This window comes from Balearica regulorum, chromosome 2 (genome assembly GCF_011004875.1).
Source record: "Balearica regulorum gibbericeps isolate bBalReg1 chromosome 2, bBalReg1.pri, whole genome shotgun sequence".
NCBI lineage: Eukaryota > Metazoa > Chordata > Aves > Gruiformes > Gruidae > Balearica > Balearica regulorum.
The window spans coordinates 122,701,863-122,727,371 of NC_046185.1; the positions used below are offsets into that span (position 1 = coordinate 122,701,863).

Sequence of the window (25,509 nt, forward strand, 5' to 3'; positions counted from 1 at the left end):
GCTTCTTGACACAAACTACCTTGGAAGAAAAATAGATGTATAAATGCGCGTATGTATCGAGCCATTAGTAATTGCAGGAAAATAGTGTTTAGCTTTTCCCCATGAGACTCAAGAGCTCACCGCTGGTTTTTTGCCCAATTGGCCTTTTCTTTCTGCAGAACAAAGGAAACGTGAAGCGCGCTCAAGTACATGGATAAGCCCTTCCCTCCTCTTTGCAGAAGAGCAGCGATTTCTTACGTCAGGGATTTCCCTTCTATGTCCCTGAGTGACAAGTGCGGACATGCTCTACTGTTAGCAGCAGCAGTGACTGAAATAAATGAAAAGGGACCGCTTCTCTGCACCCTGTGCCAACAGGCCTTTGAGAATAGCAGCGATACCATCATGCAATTTACAGGACGGGGTGCGCTTTGTACCCAAGGGCAGCGGCAGCAGCACCTAAAACATGATATCAACGTGCTCGTTTCACCTAATCCTCCGGTCCCCGACGCGTCACGTTTTGCGAAAGCGCTGGGCCCGGCCGCAAGCCGCCACCGCCGCCCCAGGCGCCATTTTCGCCCCCGACCCGGAGCGCCCCGGGCGGACGGAGCCCTCGGCGGCTCTGGCGGGCGGCCTGCGCGCGGCTGACGGCGGCCGACCGCGCCTGCGCGGGGGAGGGCCCGCGGGCCGCTACGTAAGCGCCGGGGGCGGGGCGCGCAGAAGCCGCCGGGGCGCAGGCGCGCACTGTCCCCACCCCCCGGCTCCGCCCCCGGCGGGAATTCCCTCGCCCGCCGCGGCGCTGCCACGCCCCCTCCCGCCGCCTCCGGGGCCGTCGGCGGGGGCGGCTGCGCCAGACGATGGGGGTCGAGCCCCGGCGGGCGCTGTCCGGCTGTGGCGGTAAGGGAGGCAGGACCGGGGGCCTTGGGCTTCTCCGCGGCGGGGGATAGGGAAGGGAAGGAGAGGAGGGGGCGGAGACAGCGCGACCCTGAGGGCGGCTGGCGAGGCCGAGCCCGGGGGGCGGGGGGGCTGCGCTGAAACCGGGCCGGGCCCTGTGGCTGCACACCCCCCCCCCCCCCCGCCGGCGGGTTGGATGCCGGGCGAGCGGGAACTCCCCGCCGCTGCCCTGGCGGAGCCTGCGCTCGCGGGTCCGTGCGCTCGTAGCGGTACGTGCGCGCGGGCACGCGCGGGGCGGCCGTTGGCGGCGGCGGTGCGGGCCCGGCAGGTGGCCGGCGGCGGGGCGGGGGGGGGGGCGGGCGGCGGGGCCGTCTCGCTCGGCTCCTCCGGTGGCGGGGTCTCCGCAGGCTCCCTTGGGAAAGCGGGGCGGCGGGCGCCAGTTGGTGCGACCGCGCGTCGGTGTCGCCGTTGTCCGATAGCTCAGTCCCGGGGCATCTGCCCGGGCGCATCGTACGGCCCGGGGTGGTCAGCAACGAGATCGCTCGTTATTCCGTGCCTTCGTAATGGCGGGGCGGGGGGAAGGCCCGTGACACACATCGCTAACGGTTGTGCCGTGAGGTAGCTGTAGGAAAGACCGGTGTCCTTCCCGTTAGTGAATTTTAACGTGAAATTCTATCAGGGCTCTGCTTTACACAGTTAAAACTATCAGCGGTGAGATCACCCGAGCTTACTGTCTTTCAAGCGGTGCGTCAGTCAGCTTCACCGAAGCTTATTTTCACCGTCATCTGGTTTGTTTTCAAACTGTTTTCTTCATATACTGCCTTAAGGGTCGAGCGCAGGTAAACAGCTGAAATGGATGATCTCGGTTTGAGTGGTGAGGCAGTAGCATGCGATGGCGCGTTGCCAGAGGCTTTTTCGAAATGACTGCAACATCATTCATATTTTGTTTTGTGTTGGTGAGCGTATCTTGGTGGGGTGGGGTGCAGGTGACACTTACTCAAAACCAGGAGGTTTTCTTTTCTAACTAAGCAATGTAACAATTTCTAAGCAGTTAGTAGAGCCTTTAAAACAAGAAACAATGATGCTTTTGTCTGGTTATATAAAGTGTCACCACAGATTAGTGAGATTCTTGGGGTTTTTCCATCCTCTGTCCAAATCTCTGAAGCTAAAATTACACAGGGAGAAAACTGTTTTATTACCAGAGAGCCTGTTAATGTACTCAAGTTAGTTTATGATTAGGACTGTTGTTAGGGACGCTAAAAATGAAATTATTATTGTCTTACCCATCTAGTTGAAAGTCAGAAGACAAAATTTATAAAGTATTTTGGGGATATTTTAGCTCAGTGTATTTTTTTTTTCCTCACCCTATTTGCCTCTAGTAAAGTATTTGGTAAACAATTTATATTCTTAGTGAAGTATATTTGTATTAGTATGATGCACTTCTAAAACTTATAAAAGTGTTTTGCAAAATAGTCGCAGGAACTATCCTGCTGCATTGAACAGGGATGGTATTTCTCTGATCACTGCTCATCCCGGGTGCTTTAAAATGGCATACTTGGTGGAAGCATGTTAATTTGAAAAGTACAAAAAAAAAAAGTATATTTAAAAAAAAAGTGCATGAAAATATATGAGAAAACATTGCCAATAGGGAGCTTCCCTCATAATCCCCAATAATTGGGTATAGGTTTGCACTGCCACACTAAGTGGTTTATCTCCTGTTGGAAGACTCTCAGTTACAGTTGCATAGTGCAGAAGTTACTGGTAAAAATTGCTGATTCATTTTTATGAAACTTTTGATAAAGATTTCCAGGCACTGTTGTGTGACAGTGTCTTTCCCTTTGCTTTTATGTTGTGCCCCCATAAAATAATTGGCATATAAATTTTAAAGTGTTATCATTTGTTTGAAAGCTTTGGACTTAGAGTAGAAATCTATGTGGAATTCCATGAGCTGGTATGTGTTGGTGCTTAAAGAACACTTCTATTTTTTTGTTTCTGTGTTTAAGACAAAAACTGAACATCAAGAAGAGTGAGAAACGTTTTCAATAAAGAATTTCTTAGGGTTTTTTCCCCCTAACTGGAACATCTTTAAATATTCATCTTCAAATCAAAATATGGTGACAACTCTTAATACTTGTAAGACTCACTGTTAGTGGAGGAAACTGAAAACATTCTTATGCAAAACTTTAGGTTTTATGTGTGATTTCTCAGTTTTGTATTAGTGTTGTGACTTTAAAAGTTATCACCTAGGATTTAGTGAATGCAAGGGTAAGTAACAGGGGAACATACTCATGTCCATTGCTAAACAGGACTTTTTTCTTTTTTTTAAGTGAGTTAGTGGATGGCTGAAAGTTGGCTTGACCATTGAGTTGCTGAAATGTTTTGCTGCTTTAGAGCCGTGAAAAGGTATGGCATGTTGCTGTGACCTAACTTACCTTTAGCATATGTTTAAATGTTTGCTTAAGACTTGCATGTATGTAAAATTAGTTTGGTATTTTTGTTTAATGCTTCTTTGGCTTCTCATCTTTACAGCTTGAAGCTTTCAACAGAGCATCCACAGCTGAAAATCTCCAAAAGCCATATGCTTGTCTTCGAGTGAGATACTAAAAAGGCTCTCAACAAAACAAGGGCTTTAAAATAGCTTAATTATGAGAAAGTGATAGTCTAAATCTGAATATAATATCCCATATATTATTGCATTATTGAGTTATTGAAGCTCGGTGTTTGAAAATGAGTGACTATATCTGTAATAATGAGCTTAATTTAACAAAGCTTTTCAGTGTCAAAGCTATAAGGCAAAAAGTTAAACTTCAGAGAGATGTGAAGAAAAAGTAAGAAAGCTGAAGGGAATTATTTAATCAATAAATTAAATCAGTCCTAGAGTACGATTGCATAATGTGTTCTAGCAGGGATTGTGTTTCACATCTTTCACGAAGTGGAGATGGCTGTCCTCAAAGTGATTATGACCTTGATTTTAACGCGAAGCCTGTCTTTGCTCTTCAAATCTGAACAAAGTTCTTGGAACAATCCTTGCTCCTTGTGAGCGAAGCGATATGCATCTTTCTTGCATTTTCTCTCTCTCCAACTTCATTTCAATTCATTTATTTTGTCATTTCACTTGAAGGATGCCTCAGAGTTCTGTCTTTCACCTTCAGTGAATGAATTCTTCCTTCTGTCACGCAGACTAATTTTGGCCTTTGAGCGTTTCTCTTTTAAGCAAGTTCAAAATAGACTTTTGGCTGGAATCCTGAGCCTTCCTACTAGCATGACAGTGGTGTTTAGATACAAAACAAGGGAACTAAAGTTAACCATACTTGGCCATTTTTCTGGTAGAATACCAGATGCAAGTTTATGATTAATAAACTTGAAAGTGTGATTAATGGTTTCCAGGTATGTTGGAATTTTTCTTCCTAGCTACTGGAAACAGCGTGCAGTGTAGCTCGGGAGTGGATGTGGGAAATAGTGCACAAATAAGGTGGAGAGAACTGAGCTCCTTCCTCTTAGCAGCTGGGTCTAGGAGAATGTGGGTTTCTTGTGTGGCAATTAGTAAAAAATGCTATCAGATAGGTAGCTGGTTAATTTACTTTTTGTTCCTTTATTGCAAAGAATCTTTTTCCTTTTTACTGCTTTATGTCCATTTGCTAAAAAAAACCCAACCAAACAAAAAACCCAACCAAACAAAATTTCTGCTTTTTTTTTTTTTTTTTCTCAGCAAGACTATTATTTTGATATTTCCAGATCCAAAATGTTCCATATGTCCAAGTGGACTTGTATCCGGTGTGCTTTGCTTCCTTTCTTGCCAGGTCAGGTAGAGGGGTTTTTTTTCCTGTGTCACTGAGCAACTCTTGCATGTTCTCGTCATTGAGAGCTTTTGCTCTCCATAAGAATATGATATTGCTGTGGTACTTCACCATCTCCTGCTATTTGGAGTAGGATCATGGGCTATAGTGACTAGTCTTAGAGTCTTTCTGACGAAGATACAAGTGTTTGCAGTAATACATTTTATCTTTTTTTTAATCTTCCTTTTAATCCACGCACATGAAAATAGGTTTTAGTCACACCAGTTTGAAATTTCATCAGTCGTTGTACATTACAGGTTTTCCATCCCACTTTTCTACGAAAACTTCTCCTGTTTTCAGCAACCTGACTTTGAAGACCTCCTAATTAAATATTTGCCCACCTCTTAGACAGAAAACATTAGCTTTAACTGCTTGCATGTTTCTAATTGAAGAGCTGGAAAGGTTGACAGAAAAAAAGGTAAAGTAAGGGTCACTGCATCTGCTTGACAACTCAACTGTTGTCATTTACTCTACCATTTGCCAAAATGAAAAATACTGTTTATTGTTTGAACACAAATTTGGGGATTTTTTTTTTTTTTTTTTAAATTAATGAAAGCCGTTGGGAAATAGTCTCTCATATTTCTGTGTTCAGGACAATTATTTGGTCTAGGATACTGAACAAATAACTCTTTGTAGAACAGTCTTGCTTACTATTAATGAAGTTATTAGTTTTATGTGAACTGGAAGCAGCTTTGCCTCCAATCTGCTATGTATTTTCCTATTCGAGGCTTGCAGTTTGAATGATACTGTGAGGAGGGAAACAGCATTGTATTGCTTAACAGACCAAAATCCCTACCCTTCTGAGTTGCAAAGTAAAATGAACATTAATCACAGAGACAATGGTTGACCCGTTGAATTTGTTAGCCTGTGAAATCAGCTGAAAGAAGAAACTGTTATTAAATATTTAATAATTCACATTTTCTTGCTGCTTTTATGTATACTGTTTCTTGGTAATTAGTTTGCTATCCTTAATGTCAGCTTTGAGCTATGGCAGGAAATTTTGGTGGTCCTTAATTCAGAACTTGTTTTTCCTTCCATTTCAGCGTTCTGTTACACAAGCATACTCTTTGCAGAACTGTTTAATTTATGCATAATTTGAGGTATCCAATCTTTTGTACTTTCTGAACTTCCTCGAATTTCCTCAACTTAACTATTCCTTCTGATCTTGGGTGAAACAATCTTTTCCTACCACTGAAATTCCTTTTTGTCCTTGTTTTCTTCTATTTCAGTAAAAATCAAAGGACAAAAAAGTTCTGTCTCTTTACTTGATGTCTTCTATAGAAGAGTATGTTTGGGAAAGTAGATTTATTTATTTTTTAAATGGACACAAATACGTGGACCTCAGAAACTAATGTAGAACTTCTTTGGTTGAATTGTGATTATTATTGCTGGGTAAAAATTAATGTTATTTTGGCACCACTTGAAAAATACTGGGTTTTACTTTTTAACTTGGAGGTTCAAAAGTATGTAAAGGTTGGTTTTTAAGACCAGCTTCAGCAATAGCTACAAAAAATACCACTAAAGCCAGTTTTTATCACTTGAACTACTTGAATGGAGAATTTTTATTTGAGCCTGCTTTGAGAAAGTGGAGAGAAAATTATTGTACTTATTTACATGTCTTTAATCAGTTGTTATGATCCACCATTTCTCAAACCTGTTGGATTTGCTCTGTATAAATACAGCTTTGTGAGTCCCAAGGGGAAAAACCCAGAAATCAGACTTCTGTTCAGTTTTAAATGATTATACTTGCAACTGTGAATGTTTACTCCATGCTGTCACGTTCTAATGTAATTTATATCACTTGATTGGTTGCATCATACATAAACATTTTATTGCTTTATTAGGTTATGTCTGGAGAAGATATTGCTGCAAAGCATTCTGCAGTCAAGAACTTTGTCAGGAGCTGATGCCATCAATGCTCTCAGACCTTTCTATTTTGCTGTGCATCCAGATTTCTTTGGCCAGCATCCCAAAGAGAGGGTAAAAAATCTTTTAGTGTGCTTTCTTTGTAAATGTGTCATATGTCAAGGATGGAAATTTTCTGGTTTTCCTGCTGTCAGAGAATCAAAAGTAGTATTAGAAGGGAATGCAGTTGTTACCAGAGAACAAAAAGATGTACTTTCTTTATTTTGAACAAGGATGGATCCCTTCAACACCCGTTATTTATTAGTCATATTTTCTGTTTAATTGTTATAAAGAAAATACTGAGTCCTTCCAGTCTAATTTATAATACATATTACTTTATCACTTTGAAATGCTGTGCATTATATTTGGATCAATGGATTCCTCTAAGCTTGACAACCTTAAAAGTGGTGTTTTGGAATGTACAAGTATGTACATCATACAATTTATTAATGCAAGATAATATTCATTTATGCTGAGAATATGAACTATATCACTACTTCTTAAGAGCAGCTGGCGGTTTGTAGAAACTAATTCTGCATGTAGGATTAAGAGGTTTAGATGAAAAGTAGCCAAATTCATAATTTCTAATGTTGTGGGTTTTTCTTTTTTTAAACAGGAAGTAAATGAAAACTCTCTGAAGAGGTTAAATGGCTACTTGGAGAATCTACAGAAACCAGGATTTCGCTCCTTTAAGCCAACTCAGCTTACTTTTTATGTAAGAGAAAGAGAACCAAACTCTTCTAATGTTCAAGAATCCTTCAGTGCTTCAGGTGCTTTTATATCTTGCAGAATATATCTTCCTGTATTTAAATTTTTTCAGATCATTATTTAGCTTTGTGTAGTCATGATGACTTTTCAACTGAATAAAATCCTGTCAAACATGAAAATATGTATTAGATCAGACAGCAAGGACCATCCCAAGTAATTAAACATCTTAAGCTTTAAAAAGCATTCAAAGAATGAGAAATTACGAAGTTGAGGTCAAGTTACAGTATGAGGAAGTAAAAAACATAGGTTGATGTAAATGATAATTTTCCTGCTTTTAATACCATTGTGGTGTTTAAGTGGAACAACAGGTTTGGGTCCTTGTTTTCATTGCAGATGATGTGTAGTACACAGTGTCAGGGTGCTTTTAGGATCAGTAGGAACTGATTCTGTAAGCAGAAGTTATATAATGTCTGAAGCTTCAGTTTACCACATTGTCTCTTAGCTTTGAAACTACAGAAAATGTTGCTGTTTGGAATATTGGTTTTAGTTAATTTTATTCTACATATTTGTCTCTGATATACCAATATGCCTTATCTAACTGACGAGTTTTGTGTTCTATATCCTGTTAGTCAAAACACTTGAGAAAATTCTGAGGGACCCTAGTGCTAGAAAACAAAATCATATTGTTTTTTAACAAAATAGTAGTGTTGTGTCCAGTCTACTTAAAATAACAGTTAAACTGGCAGCTGTGTTTTGCTCTTGAGTCTAATACTTGCTTTCTAATGGGGTAGTTAGGCCCAATAGCTAAGTGATGGAACTTCAGGCTTTTAGGCAGTATGCAAGTATAATGTTTTGTTCTGAAGGTTCTATTTGTAGCCTGTGAAGAGCCATTGTAGTACTGTGCTTCTACAGTAAATTAGATCCAGAGTGATGATCAGTAATAACGTGAATTGTGTAGAGCTGTTGGACAAAACTGCCACTGCTAAAATGAAAACATCCTTTTTTAGGTTATGCTGCATCTGTAGCTAGGTTTCCAATTTGTCCAATGATTCAGATAGTTAAAATAGCTCTCTGTATTTTTGGACACAACAGTTTTCAAGGTTAAACTGCATGTGAATTTTGCAGTGAGTATTGAAATAACAATATCATAATATTTTCCAACTATGCACACCTTCCTTGGGCTCTTGTAAGATAAGAGAAATATGAATGCATTTAAAATCATTTTAATTAAATAATACTAATTTTGTGGGACTTGTGTTTTGTAGGGTTTCGAGCAGTCAGTTTTACATTACATACTAGGGATCTCCTGAGCACAGTATTAGATATTCTCAACTCCTGCAGTTTATCTACAGAGCATGTTCAAAGTTTGAATGTGAACTCTCAGCCCCACAAGGAAGCAAAAGGCACACTCAACAGACCTATCAAATGGGATAAGACTTACTATTCATTTACTGGATTCAAGGACCCTGAGGAGGAACTAGAACAAGCCCAGAGAGTGGAAACAACTTTAATGTATGTACGGCTTTTATTTAACTGATCTTTTGTAACCCAAATTGGTCTTGTTCTAATGCTGAGTTTTTTAAAGGCAATCAATAAACATTCTGAACAATACAAAACTTTATTATCCAACATGTAATTCTGTCACGCTTTTTATAATTAGAGTTCAAATAAGTTTCTGGGATACCTATAATGCCAGCTAAGCAGAGGCATTCTTGTCTCTTTGCCCAGCATTCATGTTTGGTTGATCTAGTTTTTCATTTTTGTGAAATATTGTTGGTGATTCAGAAGGAGGCTTGCCCCCAGTGGCTCCTTACACGTTACAGGACTTCTGTAACACAAAACTATGAAGCTATTAACTTTATTGTTAGTATTTTGTTATCACATTCTTTTGGGGGGTAAGGAAGAATAATACATGAAAACTAGGGTTAGAATGTTTTAATTTGCCAGATATCTTATTGGTGTGCTTCTGATTTGTTGTTCAGCATACCAACCCTAATATTTAAATTGAGGCAGTTATAAATACTGAACTTACATTAAATGCAGCGTGTTGTGTATTAGAAGTTGGTTGTTTATAAACTCTGTATGTTCTCATTTGGGGGAAGGGTGAAAAATACTGACTTGAAAAAACTTTTTATAACAATGAGACTTAAGTGTCATTTGACATACGTGCAGAACTGTGGTGGTAGTATCTTCAGAGCGAAGAATACCCCTCATCCTGTCTAGCACCTCGCAAATGAAACTACTGTAATACTACTGTAAAACACTTAACTGAGGTTTAACATAGAGAATATTTTTACCTATTTTTACACATTTACAAGAAATGCCACAAACAGTTACATATTAACAGTCTGGTTTTAATACCTAGTCATTGGACATTGGGCCTCTCTTTTGGCTTCTGAGTTTGAATTTCTTTTTGGTTAGAATGCAGTAGGAGAATGGAAGTATTTGTCAAAATAAGAGTATGAAAATAAGTTTATGCTATGAACAGAAGCTAAATCTCTTAGAGTGGTTTTTTCCTAGAAATAAAGTTTTCTATTTATTGAAAGTTTTCGATGTGCTCCATGAGTTGTGTTTGCCTGGTTGTGATTATTGACAAAAGAACTGTAAAACTTTGACCTGTTTAATCTATGTTCATCACAGTTCTGTAGGAGTTACCTAACTTGGCCCTTTAGTACCACCTCGCTTATTTGATAGTCTGTTATGATCACTTTGGTTATGGGTTTGGTTTTTTTAAAGGCACATATGTGGCACACTAATTTAAGCACTAAGTTCTGAAGCTGACCCCCTAAATCACACTAATCTGCTCTTCTACACTTTTCACGCTTTTCAAAGTCTTATGGTTGTAACACTGTCAGTGTCTTTTGGTTCAATTTGATTCCCTAGTCCCCCCCAAAGACATTAAGTGCCAGGTTTTCCTTTGTAGATATCTTAAGGTGAAGCATTTGGCAATTTCGGCTTCCATTCTCTGCTTTTAAAAAAACCCCTTTACCTGGCAGCTTGAAATAAAACATTAATCTTAACAGTAAGAATTCAGTTAGTTGTACTGTTTGAATGAAACATGATACAGAATGCCTCTACTCTTGTTGTTTTTTCCTCCTGTTTCAGATCCTGGCTAGATGATAATGAAGCAAGTGCAGTAAAAAAGCTGAAAAAGAGTTTGCCACTTAGAAAAGAACTAGAACGTTTAAAATTTGAACTTTCTCATCAACTCCAGCTCTCAGATATCAGGTAATAAATTTAGATCAGTTGGACTTACATTAAGACAGTCAAAGCAAGGAGGTGGTGTGTAATACTATGCCATGAGCTTTAAAGACCTATTACAACAAAACAGCTATATTTCATATATGTGAAAGTGTTATTGCACCGAATAATATTTTTCCAGAAGAATTCTATTGGGACAAAAGTTCCCTGTTACGGTCTGCTCAAAAAGACCTAGTATTTCTGGCTAATAATGTAGGCTCCAGTTGAGGCAAACACTTGAGCACTTGAAATAAGACCTGTGTGGATGTATTAGTTTGGGTGTTTTGCTGGATAAAACTGCTTTTCCTGAATTCAAGTGACTATCTACAAAGGTAATTAGATTGGCAGTGAAATGCAACTTTGCACATGGTACATATAGACATCCTGTGAAGGCTTAATAAATACGTCGTTCTTTCTAGTGTCTTGTTTCCCACACTCTAGAGGAGGACAACGTTTTGTTTGCTTGAAAGGGCTGAGTACAGTTAGTAACCTTGATTCTTCAGAAAATAATTTGATTCTTTTGAAATTTTGTCCCTTCGAATGAGGATGTTCTGAAGTGGGATATTCAGCATGGGAAAACAGCAGTGAGGGTATTCAGCACTGGGAAAATAAACTTTGGGGGTTATTTCAAGAGCTAGTTTAAGTTTTTCTTTTAACAGGGAAAGAGAGCTAGAGCTTCTGAAATCATGCCTTTGTTCCCTTCACCCTGTAAAAGACCCTGGTTTCCTTTAAGCTGAAGCCAGTTTTTGTGAACACAATTTCTAATCCTCTGCAACTGTGCTGTGCTGGGGTTTTTTTAAGTTTCTGAAACAGTCTTCAGTATTAAATGTGTAGACTTGGTTTTATTCATGGCTTATATTTAATTTTCTTATAGTTTATGCTTTTAAAATACAGGAAAACTATTGTTCCATGAGAAGTTATTAACCTTCCAAGAGTTGTATTGCCGTAATTCAGAAAAGAATGTATCAGGAATCTGACAAGCAAGTATCTTAAATAGGAAACTACTACTTGTGATATTGCAGCCTAATGCTAGTGTCCAGAGGTTTGCAAACTATCGGGGTTGTTATTATTCCATGTATAAGTTTAGGACAACTGAAGAGAAGGTAGGATTTATAAGCCACCTTTTTACATTCTTGCGTGGTGCTACTGAAAGCCAAAGTGGTACTGCTAGGTAACAGTAAATAGTTATTATAATAGATTGAATCGCCTCATAAGTGCTGTGGTGTAGTCCCGTTCTCTGCATCCCAGAGTGGCTTTTTGCCAGTTAGATTTCCCTAAATGATATGATGTGGGTTGACCCCAGCCAGCAGCTAAGTGCCCACACAGCTGCTCGTTCATACACCCCCAGCGGGATGGGAGGAGGAGAATAGGAAAAGCAAAACCAAGAAAACTCGTGGATCAAGGTAGAAGTTTAATAGGTGAAATGAAGCAAAGTCGTGCATTCAAGCAAAGCAAGAGGAGGAATTTAGTCACTACTCTCTGTCAGCAGCCACTTCTGGAAAGCAGGGCCTCAGCGTGTGTGATGGTTGCTTGGGTAGACAAATGCCATAACCACGAAGGTCCCCCCTTCCTCATCCTTTTCCTGAGCATTTATTGCCCTGCACGATGTCATGGGGTCTGGAATATCCCTTTGGTCAGTTGGAGTCACCTGTCCCAGCTGAGTCCCTTTGCAGCTTCCTGCCCACCCCAGCCTACTCGCTGATGGGGGCAGAGTCGGGGAAAAAGAGAAAACCTGGACACCGTGCGGGCACTGCACAATAGCCAAGAGATGGGTGTGTTATCAACACTGTTATGCTAAGAACACCCAAACCCCAGGGGTGTTACGAAGAAAATTAACTCCATCCCAGCCAGACCAGTACAATAAGGGAATGGTAATTCCCCATTACAAGACAAATTGATATCAGCTAGAAGTTTCATAAAGGATGTAATTTTCAATACACAAGACAAATTTACAATTTAAATGCTTTTTGAAAAGTAATTAGTAGTTTGTCTGATCTGTCTGTGGTGGAAGAGATGTCAAAACTATGTATATTAAAGTCACCAATGTAATACCTGGCTTCTGGTTTAACATGTGTTAATATAGGTACAAAAATTATTCCACTGTAAAATATGATTTTTATGTATATATCAATTTAACACAGGAATCATAGTAGTATTTTCGGCTAGGAACTGAAGGGGCAGGGGGAAGGCGACAACGTCCTTATATACAGTATTTGCTCCTCTAGAGAAACACTACATAGTGTACAGAGACTCTGCCATGTGACTGAACCAAATACTGGGTTGTCTGTTGCTATTTACTTGCTAACCCCCTGCTTATTGGGTGAGAAATTTGCAAGTTCTGTTCTGTCTACCATGTTTTGTATTTATTTTTACTGTATCTCTTTTTATTCCCCCCCTTTTTTTTTGTTTCACTGTAACAGAGATTGTGAAATTTTCTTTAGGCTTTTATGTGTTAAAATAGCATATGACATGGACAGCTTTTCCATAGGCCTTTGCTTTTATTACCATTGAAGTGTTGTTTTGTTTGAGTTGGTTTTGTGTTTTGTTTTTAATAATGCTGAGAATGAAATGCTTTCAATTGTATTTTTATTTAGGTGGCAGAGAAGCTGGGGTATTGCTCACCGCTGTAGCCAACTACACAGTCTAGGTCGCTTGGTCCAACAGAGACCTGAAGTATTAAAGAATGTTAAAGGTATTTCTGTGGCTTGTTTCATATATCCTAATAGAGTATTGATTCAAAGATGAGCGTGAGTCTTCTGTGACAAGGGAGCTCTAGTGCTTTTCATGAATGCTTTTGATAACTGCAAAAAAACCCAGCCAGGCTTACTGAAAAGCTGGTGAGAACTTACAGCTGCTGGGTATTTTTTTAAAGTGACCTTTCCTTACAGTGCATTCACTACACTCAGCTTCTATTTTACTTCTCAATAAATGCAAACTGAGTGAGTTGAAGGCACTAGACTTAGTACTAGCAATGAAAGTAAAAAATCCAGACTGAATCTCTGAAAGGCTGGAGGTAGCACTGGATTGTTACCCATGGTAGATTCAAGACAAAAATGCTAGTAGCTCTTTAAAGAGCAAGTACAGGGAGGACTTAGTAGAATACCTTTAAAATCATATTGTCTTCTCCTATCATGCATGTTCCGTAAAATACCTGTATTGAAGTCTACATCATCTTAGGAAAAACTGAAGTATTCTGTAAGCCTGACCTACCATTCTTCTCCTACAGCTGTTTGACCTCTGGCAGTAGCTGTTAGCACTGTTTGTAACTCCACGTTTTATGCCTGTCTGCAGATACTCAGTTTTGAGTGGCTTTCATTTGAGGGTTCACCTAATCCTTTGTCAAAAGACAGAGTGGGTAGGACAATAAGTAGTAGTTTTAAATTGTATCAAGTTTCAAATTAGTTTCTTTACCTAAGCATGCTAAGGATTTAAAGTGCTAAAGAAGTCTGTCTTGTGAACCTGTTGTAGTCTCCATCTTCGAAGATCTTTAGTAATATACTGGACAAATACCTGTCAGTAATTAAACAGATACAATTGATCTTGCCTTAGGGTGCAAGGGTGGACTAGATGCCTTATAGTCAGTGTTGCTCTTTCTTAAGGATTTTGAAAAACTGATTTCTGAGAGCAGGAGCTTCTATTAAGCCTAGTCTTGTAGATTAATATATCCCACTGAAGACTTTTGTGGAAGCTTGTTTTGATAAATAATCGTCTGTGCTCTCACCCTAAAGAATTCTTGAGAATCTTTGTACCTCACTGTCATGGTTTAACCTGGCCAGCAGCTAAAACAACCACACAGCTTTTTGCTCACTGCCTCCTCCCTCCCCCCAGTGGGATGGGGGAGAGAATCGGGGGAAAAAAGTAGAACTCATGGGTTGAGATAAAGACACTTTAATAGGACTGAAAAGGAAGATAATACACAAAACAAGCGTTGAACAGCACAATTTCTCACCACCTGAAGCCAATGCTCAGCAAGTTCCCAAGCAACTTGCCAACCCCCCAGTTATATATGGAGAATGATGTCATATGGTATAGAATATCCCTTTGGCCAGTTTGGGTCAGCTACCCTGGCTGTGTCCCCTCCCAGCTTCTTGGGTGCCCCTTGCCTTCTCATTGGCAGGGCGGTATGAGAAGCTGAAAAGTCCTTGACTGCTGGGCAGCAGCTAAAGTATCTGTGTTATCAATATTATTCTTATCCTAAATCCAAACCACAGCACTGTACCAGCTGCTAGGAGAAAGCTAACTCTACCTCAGCTGAAACCAGGACATTCAATTTAAAAAAACCAAAACAAACCCAAACTCACACTCACTCAAAACTGATTTGTTCTCCCAAAAACTAAGCCTAGTGTTATCCTTTTATGTTGTCTCTATTCTTTCTTAAAAAAAAAAAAAAAAAAAAAAAAAAAGAAACCACCTGATGTGAAGGCACTTCTCATGGCTTGCATATTGCAGAGAGTTCTGTGGAAGTACTGTTGAATGGCTGTGCTAATAGTTCTTTGACCAGCCCTTACCTTCTTGATAGATACTTTAAGCATATAGGATATATGTCCTACTGTATACGTGATTTGTACAGATTCTTTGAATATGCTGTCTGCTGAGATTTTCTATTATTTTAAAAGTAATCTTAGTAAGAAAAAAGTCCAATTAACTAAAAATCTATCAAGTTTAAACAGGGAGAAGGCAAATGCTAGATAAGGTTTGTACGAAAAAAATTCTTGAACTGCAGTTGTCAAGAATCACTCCAAATTTTGAGAATAACAAAAGCACCTACCTGTGTGTGTTTGTGCTGCAGAACTGTGTTGCTTGTGACAGGTTAATAACATATTTAAGCCTTAAATAATTGTGGGGATAATTGTAATAACCCAAATTAGTAAAGAGCTTTGTTCAATCTTTAGGACGCACGGTAGTATTTACAGACCGTTCAGGTATGAGCGCAGCAGGCCACATAATGCTGGGGACCATGGATGTTCACCATCACTGGACCAAAGTAAGAGGATTTCAAAGTAAAACATAATGCCTGTTGTTATGACATCCTTTTTTTTTTTAAACTATAACCAAAATATTAATTGGTGCAGATAACTGATGGATAGTTTAAAGGAAATACCTACTATGTTTAGCATAACTGTGTACATTGCATTCTAAATTTAATCCTGTGATATACTGTTGCTAACAACAGTCTTTGTCAGATCTTTACTGCTGCTTTCACTAACAAATCAGTCCTACCCCTGATTAGATATAACGAAAACTAATTTGTTGTGCAGTTTTCCAGTCTGTGCAATGAGCACTAGCAGAATATTTCATTATCTATGAAGAGCTCATTCCCATGAAGAGTTTAGGAATTTTATTCAGATTTTTTGTAAAAATGGGACTTAAAGGGAGTTGTCAAGTGATCGCTTCGGTCAACGGCTGCTAACCAACCCTGTCACTCCACTTTGTTCTTTTAGGCAGATAATGCGGATGCTACAGAAATTTATCTTTAGTGACCATGCAAATTCTGCTGCTGCTTGTGTAACGTTTGGAATTGACAAACTTTGCGATATCCTGAATGATAAAGTATTGCATGCAAAGGGCGACAAATAAAATGTGTAGAGATATCAACACGTAACTTGAGGAAATTTTCTTGAATCTTTGTTGCTGAAATCGTATTGATAGCTCTATGAAAAAATATTTCTTTGTAAAGAAGATAATTGGTGGAATTTCATATTTGGGAATTTCACCCAGCTAGACTATCAGAATATTCTTTTTCTGTCTTCTAATCAATGAATAATACAAAAATTTAGCACTTGGTCCAAAGCTTTCTCTGGTAGTTGTTTGAATTTTTGCCTATGTATTTCACTGAGGGGGAAAGCATACTATGGTTTGTTAATGTGAATTATTTACAAAGAACTTAGTCTGAGAAACTAGAATGTAATGCAAAACTTTGTACTCTGAGATTTGTGGGTGTCATTAGCCATTGGAATAAAAGTGTTCTTCTGATTAATTCTAAAAAAAAAAATCACTCTGTCTTCCTTGAAAAGAGAAATGCTTCCTCTTCCTAACTTTTGCTGAGGGAGCTTCTGAAAGGGTCGTACATCTGCACAAAGTATTGAGTTGGTTGTGGTGATGGTGTGTGCTTTGGAAGACAGAGGAGAGGTACGTATTTGAACCTTAAATCAAGGGCTTTTTCTTTTAAAATGCACTGAAGATTACAAGTGATATGCAGAAAGTCAGTGAAAATCTTGGTGAGGTTGGTTGGCCACTTGGTTTTGAGAGACCAAATTTTTTTTTGTCCCGTTCTAACCCATTTTAGAAAGCAGTTCTAAGCACTAGTACTTTTGTTACTAATTATTAGAAAAAGGAAGCAGTAGAATAGAGTCCAAGTCAGTCTGTAGAATGCTTGGTCAGAGACACAGTATGTAGAGGATTTTTGCGGGTTTTCTCTATAACAAATGGAAATGCTGAACCAATGGATTTTATTGTGCCAAAAGCTGTTCTGATTCTTCAACTATCTTAGTTTTCTAAAGAGATAATTCTGTAATCACTCGACTTGTTCCAGCAGCAGTATTTTTTTGTATGGAAAACTGTGTTTTAGTAATAACTGGGTAGATGGTAAGTAGTGACTATTACTACAGACTTTTTCACTTGTTGCCCTGTTCTGGCCTTCTCCCTATCACACCTTCTATGTCTCAGCTTACAAGTCTGATCACTTCTTAACTTTTTCTGGCATAAGTTTCGTAAATTAGAGGTCTGGTACTGTCCTCCTTTCTCCTCTCCCTTCAGACTCTAGAGGAGCTAGGTTATCACCCAAACCCTTGGAAAGAACTAGTTGTTCCAGCAACAGAGAGCAAAACCACTTTTGATTGTATGTGGAATAGCTCTACCACTATAACTGTGGTGATAAACATTTTATGTAGGCCTCAGATTATAATTTTTTTTTTTGATCTGGGACTTAATTTCTGTACATAGAGAGATAAAGGGCATACAACAATCCTTTTGGTGCCTTTATAGTATAAATACTGAAAATACTTACGAGCTTATTCCATTATATCTTGCCCTAAAATATATATACTTGATATTTCTGATTATTTGTATTCTTTGATTATTTTTTCCTCGTGTTCCATGTTTGTGTTGTCTTTCTTTTTTTTATTTTTTTGTTACTTTTTTTCATTTCTTAAGTTACATGCTTTCTAACATGGGAAATGTTTGTGTGTGTGCACAGATTTTTGAGAGATTGCCAAATTATTACAAACTTCAAAAAAGGCTACTGTTCTTGGAAGATCGGATAAGCCAACTTCTGGGAGGCATACAAGTAATATATATTGAAGAACTGCAACCCCTATTGACTCTAGAAGAGTACTACGAGACTCTGGACTCTTTCTATAATAAATTACGTGACAGTAGACTACCTTTTCATCCTCGCAGTCTGCGAGGCTTGCAAATGATTCTGGAAAGGTAGGTGTTTGCAGGAGAGGTTTCTTCCTTTTAGAGACTTTAGTCTTTTCTTTTTTTTTTTTCGTTACTCTGATTATTGTTCTCAGTAAGAAGAAAACTAATATAATCTCAGATTTTAACTATGTCAAAGTCTTCTTAAAGGTTTTAAGTGTGTCTATGGGTTAAGAAGGAGTCAGATTTGAATGAAATATGCAGATTTTCTTCAGTTAGAATCAAAGTTCTGTCTTTATCATACAGTTGTGCAGGGTTAAATTAAAGCTTTTATGCTGTCAGGTCAACACTCAGCTGTGTATGATGGTGCTGCTGTTTATATTTTTTTAGTGTAGTCAACAGAGTTGCTTTTGAAATGTAATTTTTAAAAAGCTTTATGTATGATGGTTCTGTATTCTCATGAACCAAACTTGATTAATTTTTTACCAGTTATTCTGCTTGTGTTTATTTGATATTCTTTTATCTTCATTCTGAAAGTAATTCATGTAAATATTTGTATAAAAAAATAATGATACCTTGTTTTTTATTTCCATCATGTATCATTAGTGACAGATATGCACCAAGCTTACATGAATTTGGACACTTTATGATCCCAACAGTTTGTGATCCAGCAACCCTTCAATGGTTTATTTTTGCCAAAGCACAGGAAGCAAGAGAGAATCTGAAAAGAAAGGAAGAGTAAGTGTTTACGTGACCAAACACATTTAGCTCATGAAAATCTTTGCATATCATATGTTTTAATTGGAGGAGGAGGAGAACTTTGAACAATGTATTCATGCTCTTGTGGTGGAAAAAAATGCTGTTTATAAAATAGAACTGTACCTATCAGTGTTACTAAGTTAAAAATTTCAGCATTCAGTGAACAAAACAGTTGTTAGAAAATACCCATCCTTCACCTTGTAGAAACAGTTGTACTTTATTCAGAAATAAAAGATGTTTGCTTACAAGACAAAATTACGTCATTTTTTTTACAACTACTTCCCCAAAGGACAGGTGGGGTTTTTTAAGGAAAAGGCATTTTTATTGAATAAGAAAAGCAACAAACTTATATTAATGTTACTAACACTGTGACAAGAAAACAGTAAAATCTAAACTAAAAATAACTGAGACCGACTAGAGAATTATTATTTCTAGTTGTTGTCAGTCAGGTGAGGAAAAGATTAGTTAGCACCTAACAAGGGGAAGAAGAAAAAAATGGAGTAGAATGATGAGAGAAATACCTCCTTGGTACCCTTTCACAGATGCAAGTGAGATGAGAGAGATGATAATAGTGAGTCGTAGTACCATACTTATTACAAGTCACAGATTTAATAATGTCACTTAGAACTGCAAATTTTGTCTTGACCTTGTGTTGTATGTGTCTCTGAGGATTAAGAGCATGAAGTAGAGATGGTGGTTTTATTTTGAATAAAATACTGTGATAGGTAACTGGCTATTACTGTCCTTTTAGACATTGTTACTACAAGTTTATTTTTCTGCTTTGGAAAGCTTTCAATGAATTGTTGAAATATCACAGTGTCATGAGTGTATGCATGGTATATAGATCCAGATTTTTTTTTTTTTTGGTGAAAGTTATTTTAGGCATGAGTCTTACTGAAGACCTTATGCTTTTAGCTCTGTTAAGATCTGATTACTTGGGAGGATATATTTTGGAGATGGACTTTGGTAAAACATGGAGGTTTGTTGAAATTTTTCCATAACCCTAGTCCAGCTTTGAAGTTGAGATTTTTTTTGCCATATAGTAACTGCTGAATAGCCATCTATGTAGCTGTCCATATGTAACAGCTGGGAAAGTATTGTCTGTAGAGGTGGGGAGGGATGTAGCAAATGCATGCATTTGCATCTGGGTAACTTGGTCTTCAAAAAATCTCATGCTACACCACATTATGAACATGCTAATCCAGGAAGAATGTCATCTTTAGGCTAGCAGTGAAAGAATTGTGGGGCTCCCCTCAGAGTGTAAGCAGCTGTGTTGTAAGAATGTAAGAGCCAAGCTAAATATCTCAGCTCTTCTGTTGTGTGTTGGATGATTGCTGGTTTGTATAAAATAGTAAAGAACAGCTGTTCCGGGTCATATTGGAGGTCTGTCCCCATCATCAGTTAGCTTACGGAAAGACTATGAATGGGGCAAAAAATGTGGTGGGTTTTTTACTCCTTCCCAGTTTCTGACTGACTGCAATTGAAAAAATACTTGAAGCTGGAAACATTATCTCATGTTAAGAGTGTTCAATAGATGTCCTTTTTTCCCCTCTTAATTGTCTAATTTTGAACCAGTTTGCACTTTGTGGCTCCAAGATATCCCATGGCAGCAAATTGCACAGTTGAATTACATATACCATGTGTATATGAAAGAGGGAAGAGGTGTTTTTTGCTTTATAGACCCATGGCTTGATGCTTTCGTTTGGCATTCTCTTGTTCTTGTGCCATAGGAAATACAAAACAGTCATTCTGTATTTATCACCTCTACTTTTTTTGGTGGATATGTCATATTTCCCCTTAGTTGTCTTTTTATTGAAGCTGAAAACTCCTTTTCCACTTAATACTTCCTTGGACAGAACCCATTCTGTACTTCTGATTTTACTTAGCCTCCTGTGGTTATTAAAGGGACTCTAAGATAAAGGAAAATATTTTGAGATGTACTGGATTTACTGTGCACAAGTAGATGAATGTTTTACATCCAGTAAATAGTATAGCGTAGCTGGCATCCTGTATGACCTGATGCACTGGAGAGTTCAGATGATGCTACTGCTCTAGAAAATGGTCTTATCTGTGTGGATAATGTCAGTTTGCTAATAATGCAGGATTTAGTATGAATCTAGTTCTCCTTCCCTTGTTGTTGTAAATTACCAGTTTTGAATTGTGGTAGAGGTGTAAGCCTCCTTATAGAAGTGACTGAAAATAAACCTGCAGTTCCCACTATGTGCAGCTATCTTTATATCCTTCAAGGGAGCCTGAGATTTCACAGAACAGGAAAGCTTGCTGCTCAGGTATTGGAGACCGTGTTCAGGAGAGTGGTGTGGGTACAGTCAGTAGAGAGGGCAGGCTTACTCCAGGTTAACTCGCTGGCTTAGTTCATCCCTGACTGCCAGAGCTGGGCTGGGCTCTTACAGAGTGATCTGAGTGCCTCAGCAGAGTGTGGTATGTGGAGATCCCAAAGAGACCTCTGGGGAGAGTGGCGTTGAGCTCCTTCGGTAGCGATTTTATGTGAGTCACATAGTATGAGTAGCTGTGTCCATGCTTAGCTTGGGCAGATTCACATCCCAGTGGCTCTGCAAACGTGCTGCTGCTTTGTAGCTCCTCTCACAAAGTCAGGTTGGAGTTGCTCAGTGTTAGCCCCGTTAGCTCAACATCTGTGTTGTTGGGTGGTGATGGTGCTATTTCTATAACCAAGCTGGCTATGGAAGAAGTACAGCTGTGTTAATATGGCACAGTGCCTAAGCTAGTATGTCTTGCTGTACCTGAATTGTCTCTGCATAAGACGATCCACAGTTCCAGTGACTCTTAATTCATTCTGCACATTAACTTTATTTCTGAGTAGCTTGAGTTTGCCATGTGGAGTCTTACAACTCTTTGTCTGGGGTGAATGGAAAAAATCATCTGCAAGCTACAAATTCAATATTCCGTATACTTCCTGCAATTAATAAGTTATTAACACATTTAATATGCATCAGGTGGCTGTACCTGTCATCCGTTGGTTTTGATGACATGCAGAGTACTGGTCTTAGTTAAGAAGACAGAGTAGTTACTGACGTGATTTTATTCTTAAAGCTTAAACTTTCAAGGTTGTTTAAGTACTTTCATCCCTTACATGAAAAAGTGAGCCTCATAGGGTTTTGGTATTTTTCTCCATTACCTGGTGAGCAAAAAAATGTCGTGGTGCAGGCTTTCAAATGTGACACTGTAGGCTTGCTGGTGCCCACAGTCATGGAAGTGTGTTCAGTCTAGCCTCTGAGGTAGACATGGGTATCAACCTGCACAAAAATCTCAGCTGTGCCATAGCTGTATGTGAAGTGATACCTTGTTCACATGCATGTATCCTACAAATATACTTATTTTAAGGGGATTTTTACGAGATTAAGTTTTAATTTTGTCACTGTATGTTGTCTTCATTTGCTAGGATGATGATTACAGAAAAAGAGCTCATCGATACTTCCACTGAAAAATTTTCTTTGGATCGGCTGTATAAGGAGCCCAGTGTTTCCAGTGCACAGATGATAGATTGTTGTAAGCGACTGCTGGAAGAATCATTGCCATACCTACAAGGCATGCACCTTTGCGTTTCGCACTTCTACTCTGTGCTGCAGGATGGAGACCTGTGTATACCTTGGAACTGGAAAAACTGAGGACATATCTGATAGTCAGATGAATTGTTTATTTTCTGTAAGAGGCTATAAATATGAATGTTTTTAAGAGTAAATTATTTAAATCTGTATTTTGATATCAGTATTCAACCCACAAATTTTCTTTAACTGCTACTCAAAAAGGATTGGAGTCCTTGACGATTTGCACAATGCGCAGTATTGCCGGTTCTAGGAAAGACACCTGTACATTCTCCATACTACTGTAGGAGTCCCAGTGTATGGTAGCAGTTGTGAAACCACATTTTTGTAGTGAATTATGAAAATATATTAAATTGCAAGTCTGCAAAAATGTGCATGTGTATTTTTAATATACATGGATGTTGCTGGATAGGTCTTCTTAAATAGTGTACTACTGAAACCCGACATTATATGTAATCTTAAGGGATTCATTGAATGCAAAAGTTGAGTACATAAGTTATCTGGTGGCAACATTGGCATTTCATGTAGCTACCTGTTACTGAATTAAAAAGGATAAGGGAAAAAACACCAGGGTATCTCTGCTTTGCAGAAGAAAGCAGTACATTAACTCCGTCTCTAACAGTAGATTTTCATTTGCTGGTCCAATATTGTTGCCTCAATTTCAAAATATGCCAGTTGTACTGTCTGCGGTTACTTTAAAGGAGATGTCATTCTCTCTGTGTTTTCTGACATTTGCTCCATAAATACAGACAATTGTCTTTGCAACCTGCTGTAGCATAAGTAAATCCCATTCACACACTTAAAACCTGAGTAGTTTAATGTGACATCTAAGGAAAGGAAGCATTGATTTGTGTGGGATTGCCTGCAAGGGTAAGTACTTCTCAGTGAAAGCAAGGAGTTTGCAGTAAGGCAAATGTGTGGATCCTTTCTTTTTTTATTTTTTTTTTAAGGAATAAAGTACCAGTAATAAAGTGTGAATGTATGTCAACACTTTTTCATTGTAATACATGCCAAGATGCATTCTGTATTTGGGTTACTACTTTGCAAAATATCCTTTGAGAAGAACCAAGTGTTTCACGTTTCTGACTTGAATTCACCTATAACAACTGGTAAAAAAAAAAAAGTAATTGTCAAATGCTTACTTGCCTTGTATTTATATTTGTCTTGAGCAGGGCAATTGTTGTGGTTCTCTGTTTCCCCTGATAAAAGGGTAGGTGTCAAGTTATTATGTTGCCAAATTTAAACCAAAACCCCCCACTGTGATCTCAAACATACCTGTTTTAAAACATTGAGACAGAAGCTGTGACTTTCTCGGGCCTTTAATTCAGTGGAATTATTAGCAATTCCTGTATAGGTTCTGGAGATCAGTTGATAGGGTGTTTTTTTCCCTAAGTAGGGAAATTGCACATGACTTCACCATTGCACATGACTTCACCATGCTTCGTCTAAGCAAGTGAGCCAGTCCTGTCAGTTGGAGCCCGGCAATATTCCCTGTAACAGCCCTTTGAAAGCAGGGTGTCTTCAGGGACAGGAGGTGAGTGTAGGAGTTCTTTTTTTTTTTTCTTGAATTAAATGACCCCTTACAGGTCAAGCTACTTCAGTCAAGAAGCAGCTGTCCAGTTTGACTGTAGAGGAGGTAAAGAGTCTTGCCGTGGCTTGTAACGGGGAGGTAGCCAAAATCCTCCAGCAAAATGTGGCAGACCTCAAAGGGTGGCTAGCAGCCTGCTCTTGTGGCAGGTACCTCCAGGCTGGAAGTCTCAGCCTGTGCCATAAGCCAAAGGGTTCCAGTCCCGTTGCCATCCCACCAGAAAGGTGGTCAGCTCAGGTGCAGGGGGTGTTCTGCCCATTTCTGTTATGTTTTGAGTTGTGTTTTCCCAAGTTTTGAAGGAGATGCACGTCAAGATCTCTAAAAACTGCTCAAAAGTTGAGCAATGTAAAAGTGAAGATTGCATATAGTTCAGTCATTCAGCACGGTAAAGTCTAGGCCTTTAATAGAGGTCTTTTGCGGTGCACTTTATCATTTTTACTGCAGAAGGGTCAAGGTGACTTTACAAAAATCCCGGCCTCCCAACATTTTAAAACATATTTAGAAAAGTAGTGGAAAAAACAAACTGGTAAGTTTAATGTGTGTGGTATAGGCATTTACTTTGTCAAGTTTGACTTATTTTGAACAGTCCCGAAAGTAATGGAGAATTGTCCATTTACGTAGCTGTGGATGGGTTAAATCTGTCAGAATTGTGTTTTGATTTCTGACATTTTAAGGGGCGGGGGGGGGAAGGGTTTAGAATTCTGAAAGCTTTTCATCACAAAGGCAGGGCGGATTTCAAACTTTTGTCTGTTTTCAAACTGGGCAGAACACCTCAAATTCTGCTCAACAGACTCTATACTATCAGCTCATTGTGGAAATTGATTTAAATTAGTACTAACATGTCGTGGAGTTTTATTCAGTACAGAATTCCTGCTTGTCCTGTGGCTAACTACCCAAACCATGCTCGGTATGAAGTTTCAAAAAGTACTCTCTTTAAAAACAAATCCTAATATTAAATTTGGTGGAGTTGATGTCTTACTGTTTTAATCATTACTGTTTGGCTTAGATTTTAGTTTAGACATTTGGCATAAACATTTGAAAAATAAGTAAGAATCTCTACCAGTGATCAAAGACTTGAAATGTGTGCTGGTCATCCGTCATGAGTCAATAAACCGTGATGCCGAAACCATGTCATTCAACCTCTGAGAATGGTTTAGTGTTTTAGTGCAGCTGCCAGAAGGAAATTCAATGCTAGATTCGATGCTAGAATAAAAGAGATGGGGACTTGGGACAAAATTTATCATCTTAATGAGTTATTTTGATGCTGTTTAATACTGTGACCTTGGGATGCATGCACTGGCAAACAGCAATTTCCATTTTGTCAGGTGTCGGCACAAAATTTTCCATTCGGTTCTATATGAATTCCAGTGCTATGGGCTCCTGCCTGTGTGTTAATGGCTTGATACATGATTTTTTTTTTTTTATTCTTAGAGTTGTGTAGGAAAATTGTATGAAATTGTGTGAAATAATGCCCATTTTGTCACTGTTCTTTTGCCTGTTAACTGCTGTGACGCAGTCTTGGGGACTAATAGGCTTGTGTTCATGTTTTGTAAGACATTTGAAATGTTGATTATGAATCTTGAGAAAGACTTAAAAAGGGAAAATCTTCCAGAAGATTAGAGCTGATGTATCAAAGCATATCCAAAATTCATCAGAAGTTTTC

At 38.8% G+C, this 25,509-nt stretch overlaps 1 protein-coding gene across 4 annotated transcripts; it reads left to right on the forward strand.

Moving 5' to 3' along the window:
- The first annotated feature begins 689 nt into the window (after window positions 1-689).
- TCAIM (T cell activation inhibitor, mitochondrial) lies at window positions 690-23,393 on the forward strand. 4 transcript variants are annotated; one of them, XM_075745723.1, is made up of 12 exons: window positions 733-873; window positions 3,198-3,273; window positions 3,400-3,462; window positions 6,551-6,686; window positions 7,228-7,381; window positions 8,585-8,831; window positions 10,425-10,547; window positions 13,154-13,251; window positions 15,452-15,543; window positions 17,755-17,987; window positions 18,525-18,656; window positions 22,096-23,393. In XM_075745723.1, exons 2-12 carry the CDS (start codon window positions 3,245-3,247, stop codon window positions 22,319-22,321), a joined length of 1,533 nt encoding a protein of 510 aa, XP_075601838.1. In that variant the 5' UTR covers window positions 733-873; window positions 3,198-3,244; the 3' UTR covers window positions 22,322-23,393. The 4 variants fall into 4 exon arrangements, with proteins under 4 accessions (XP_075601840.1, XP_075601838.1, XP_075601841.1 ...); XM_075745724.1 differs by lacking the exon at window positions 733-873 and adding an exon at window positions 1,039-1,139; XM_075745725.1 differs by lacking the exon at window positions 3,400-3,462 and having other exon boundaries at window positions 690-873.
- Window positions 23,394-25,509: the final 2,116 nt, after the last annotated feature.

Excerpts from the sequence above, each read along its gene's own strand:
- TCAIM (XM_075745723.1), top strand. The coding sequence starts at position 3,245 with ATGTTTTGCTGCTTTAGAGCCGTGAAAAG. Across the intron at positions 3,463-6,550 it reads AGCCATATGCTTGTCTTCGA|GTTATGTCTGGAGAAGATAT; the intron begins GTGAGATACTAA and ends TTGCTTTATTAG. Across the intron at positions 6,687-7,227 it reads GCCAGCATCCCAAAGAGAGG|GAAGTAAATGAAAACTCTCT; the intron begins GTAAAAAATCTT and ends TTTTTTAAACAG.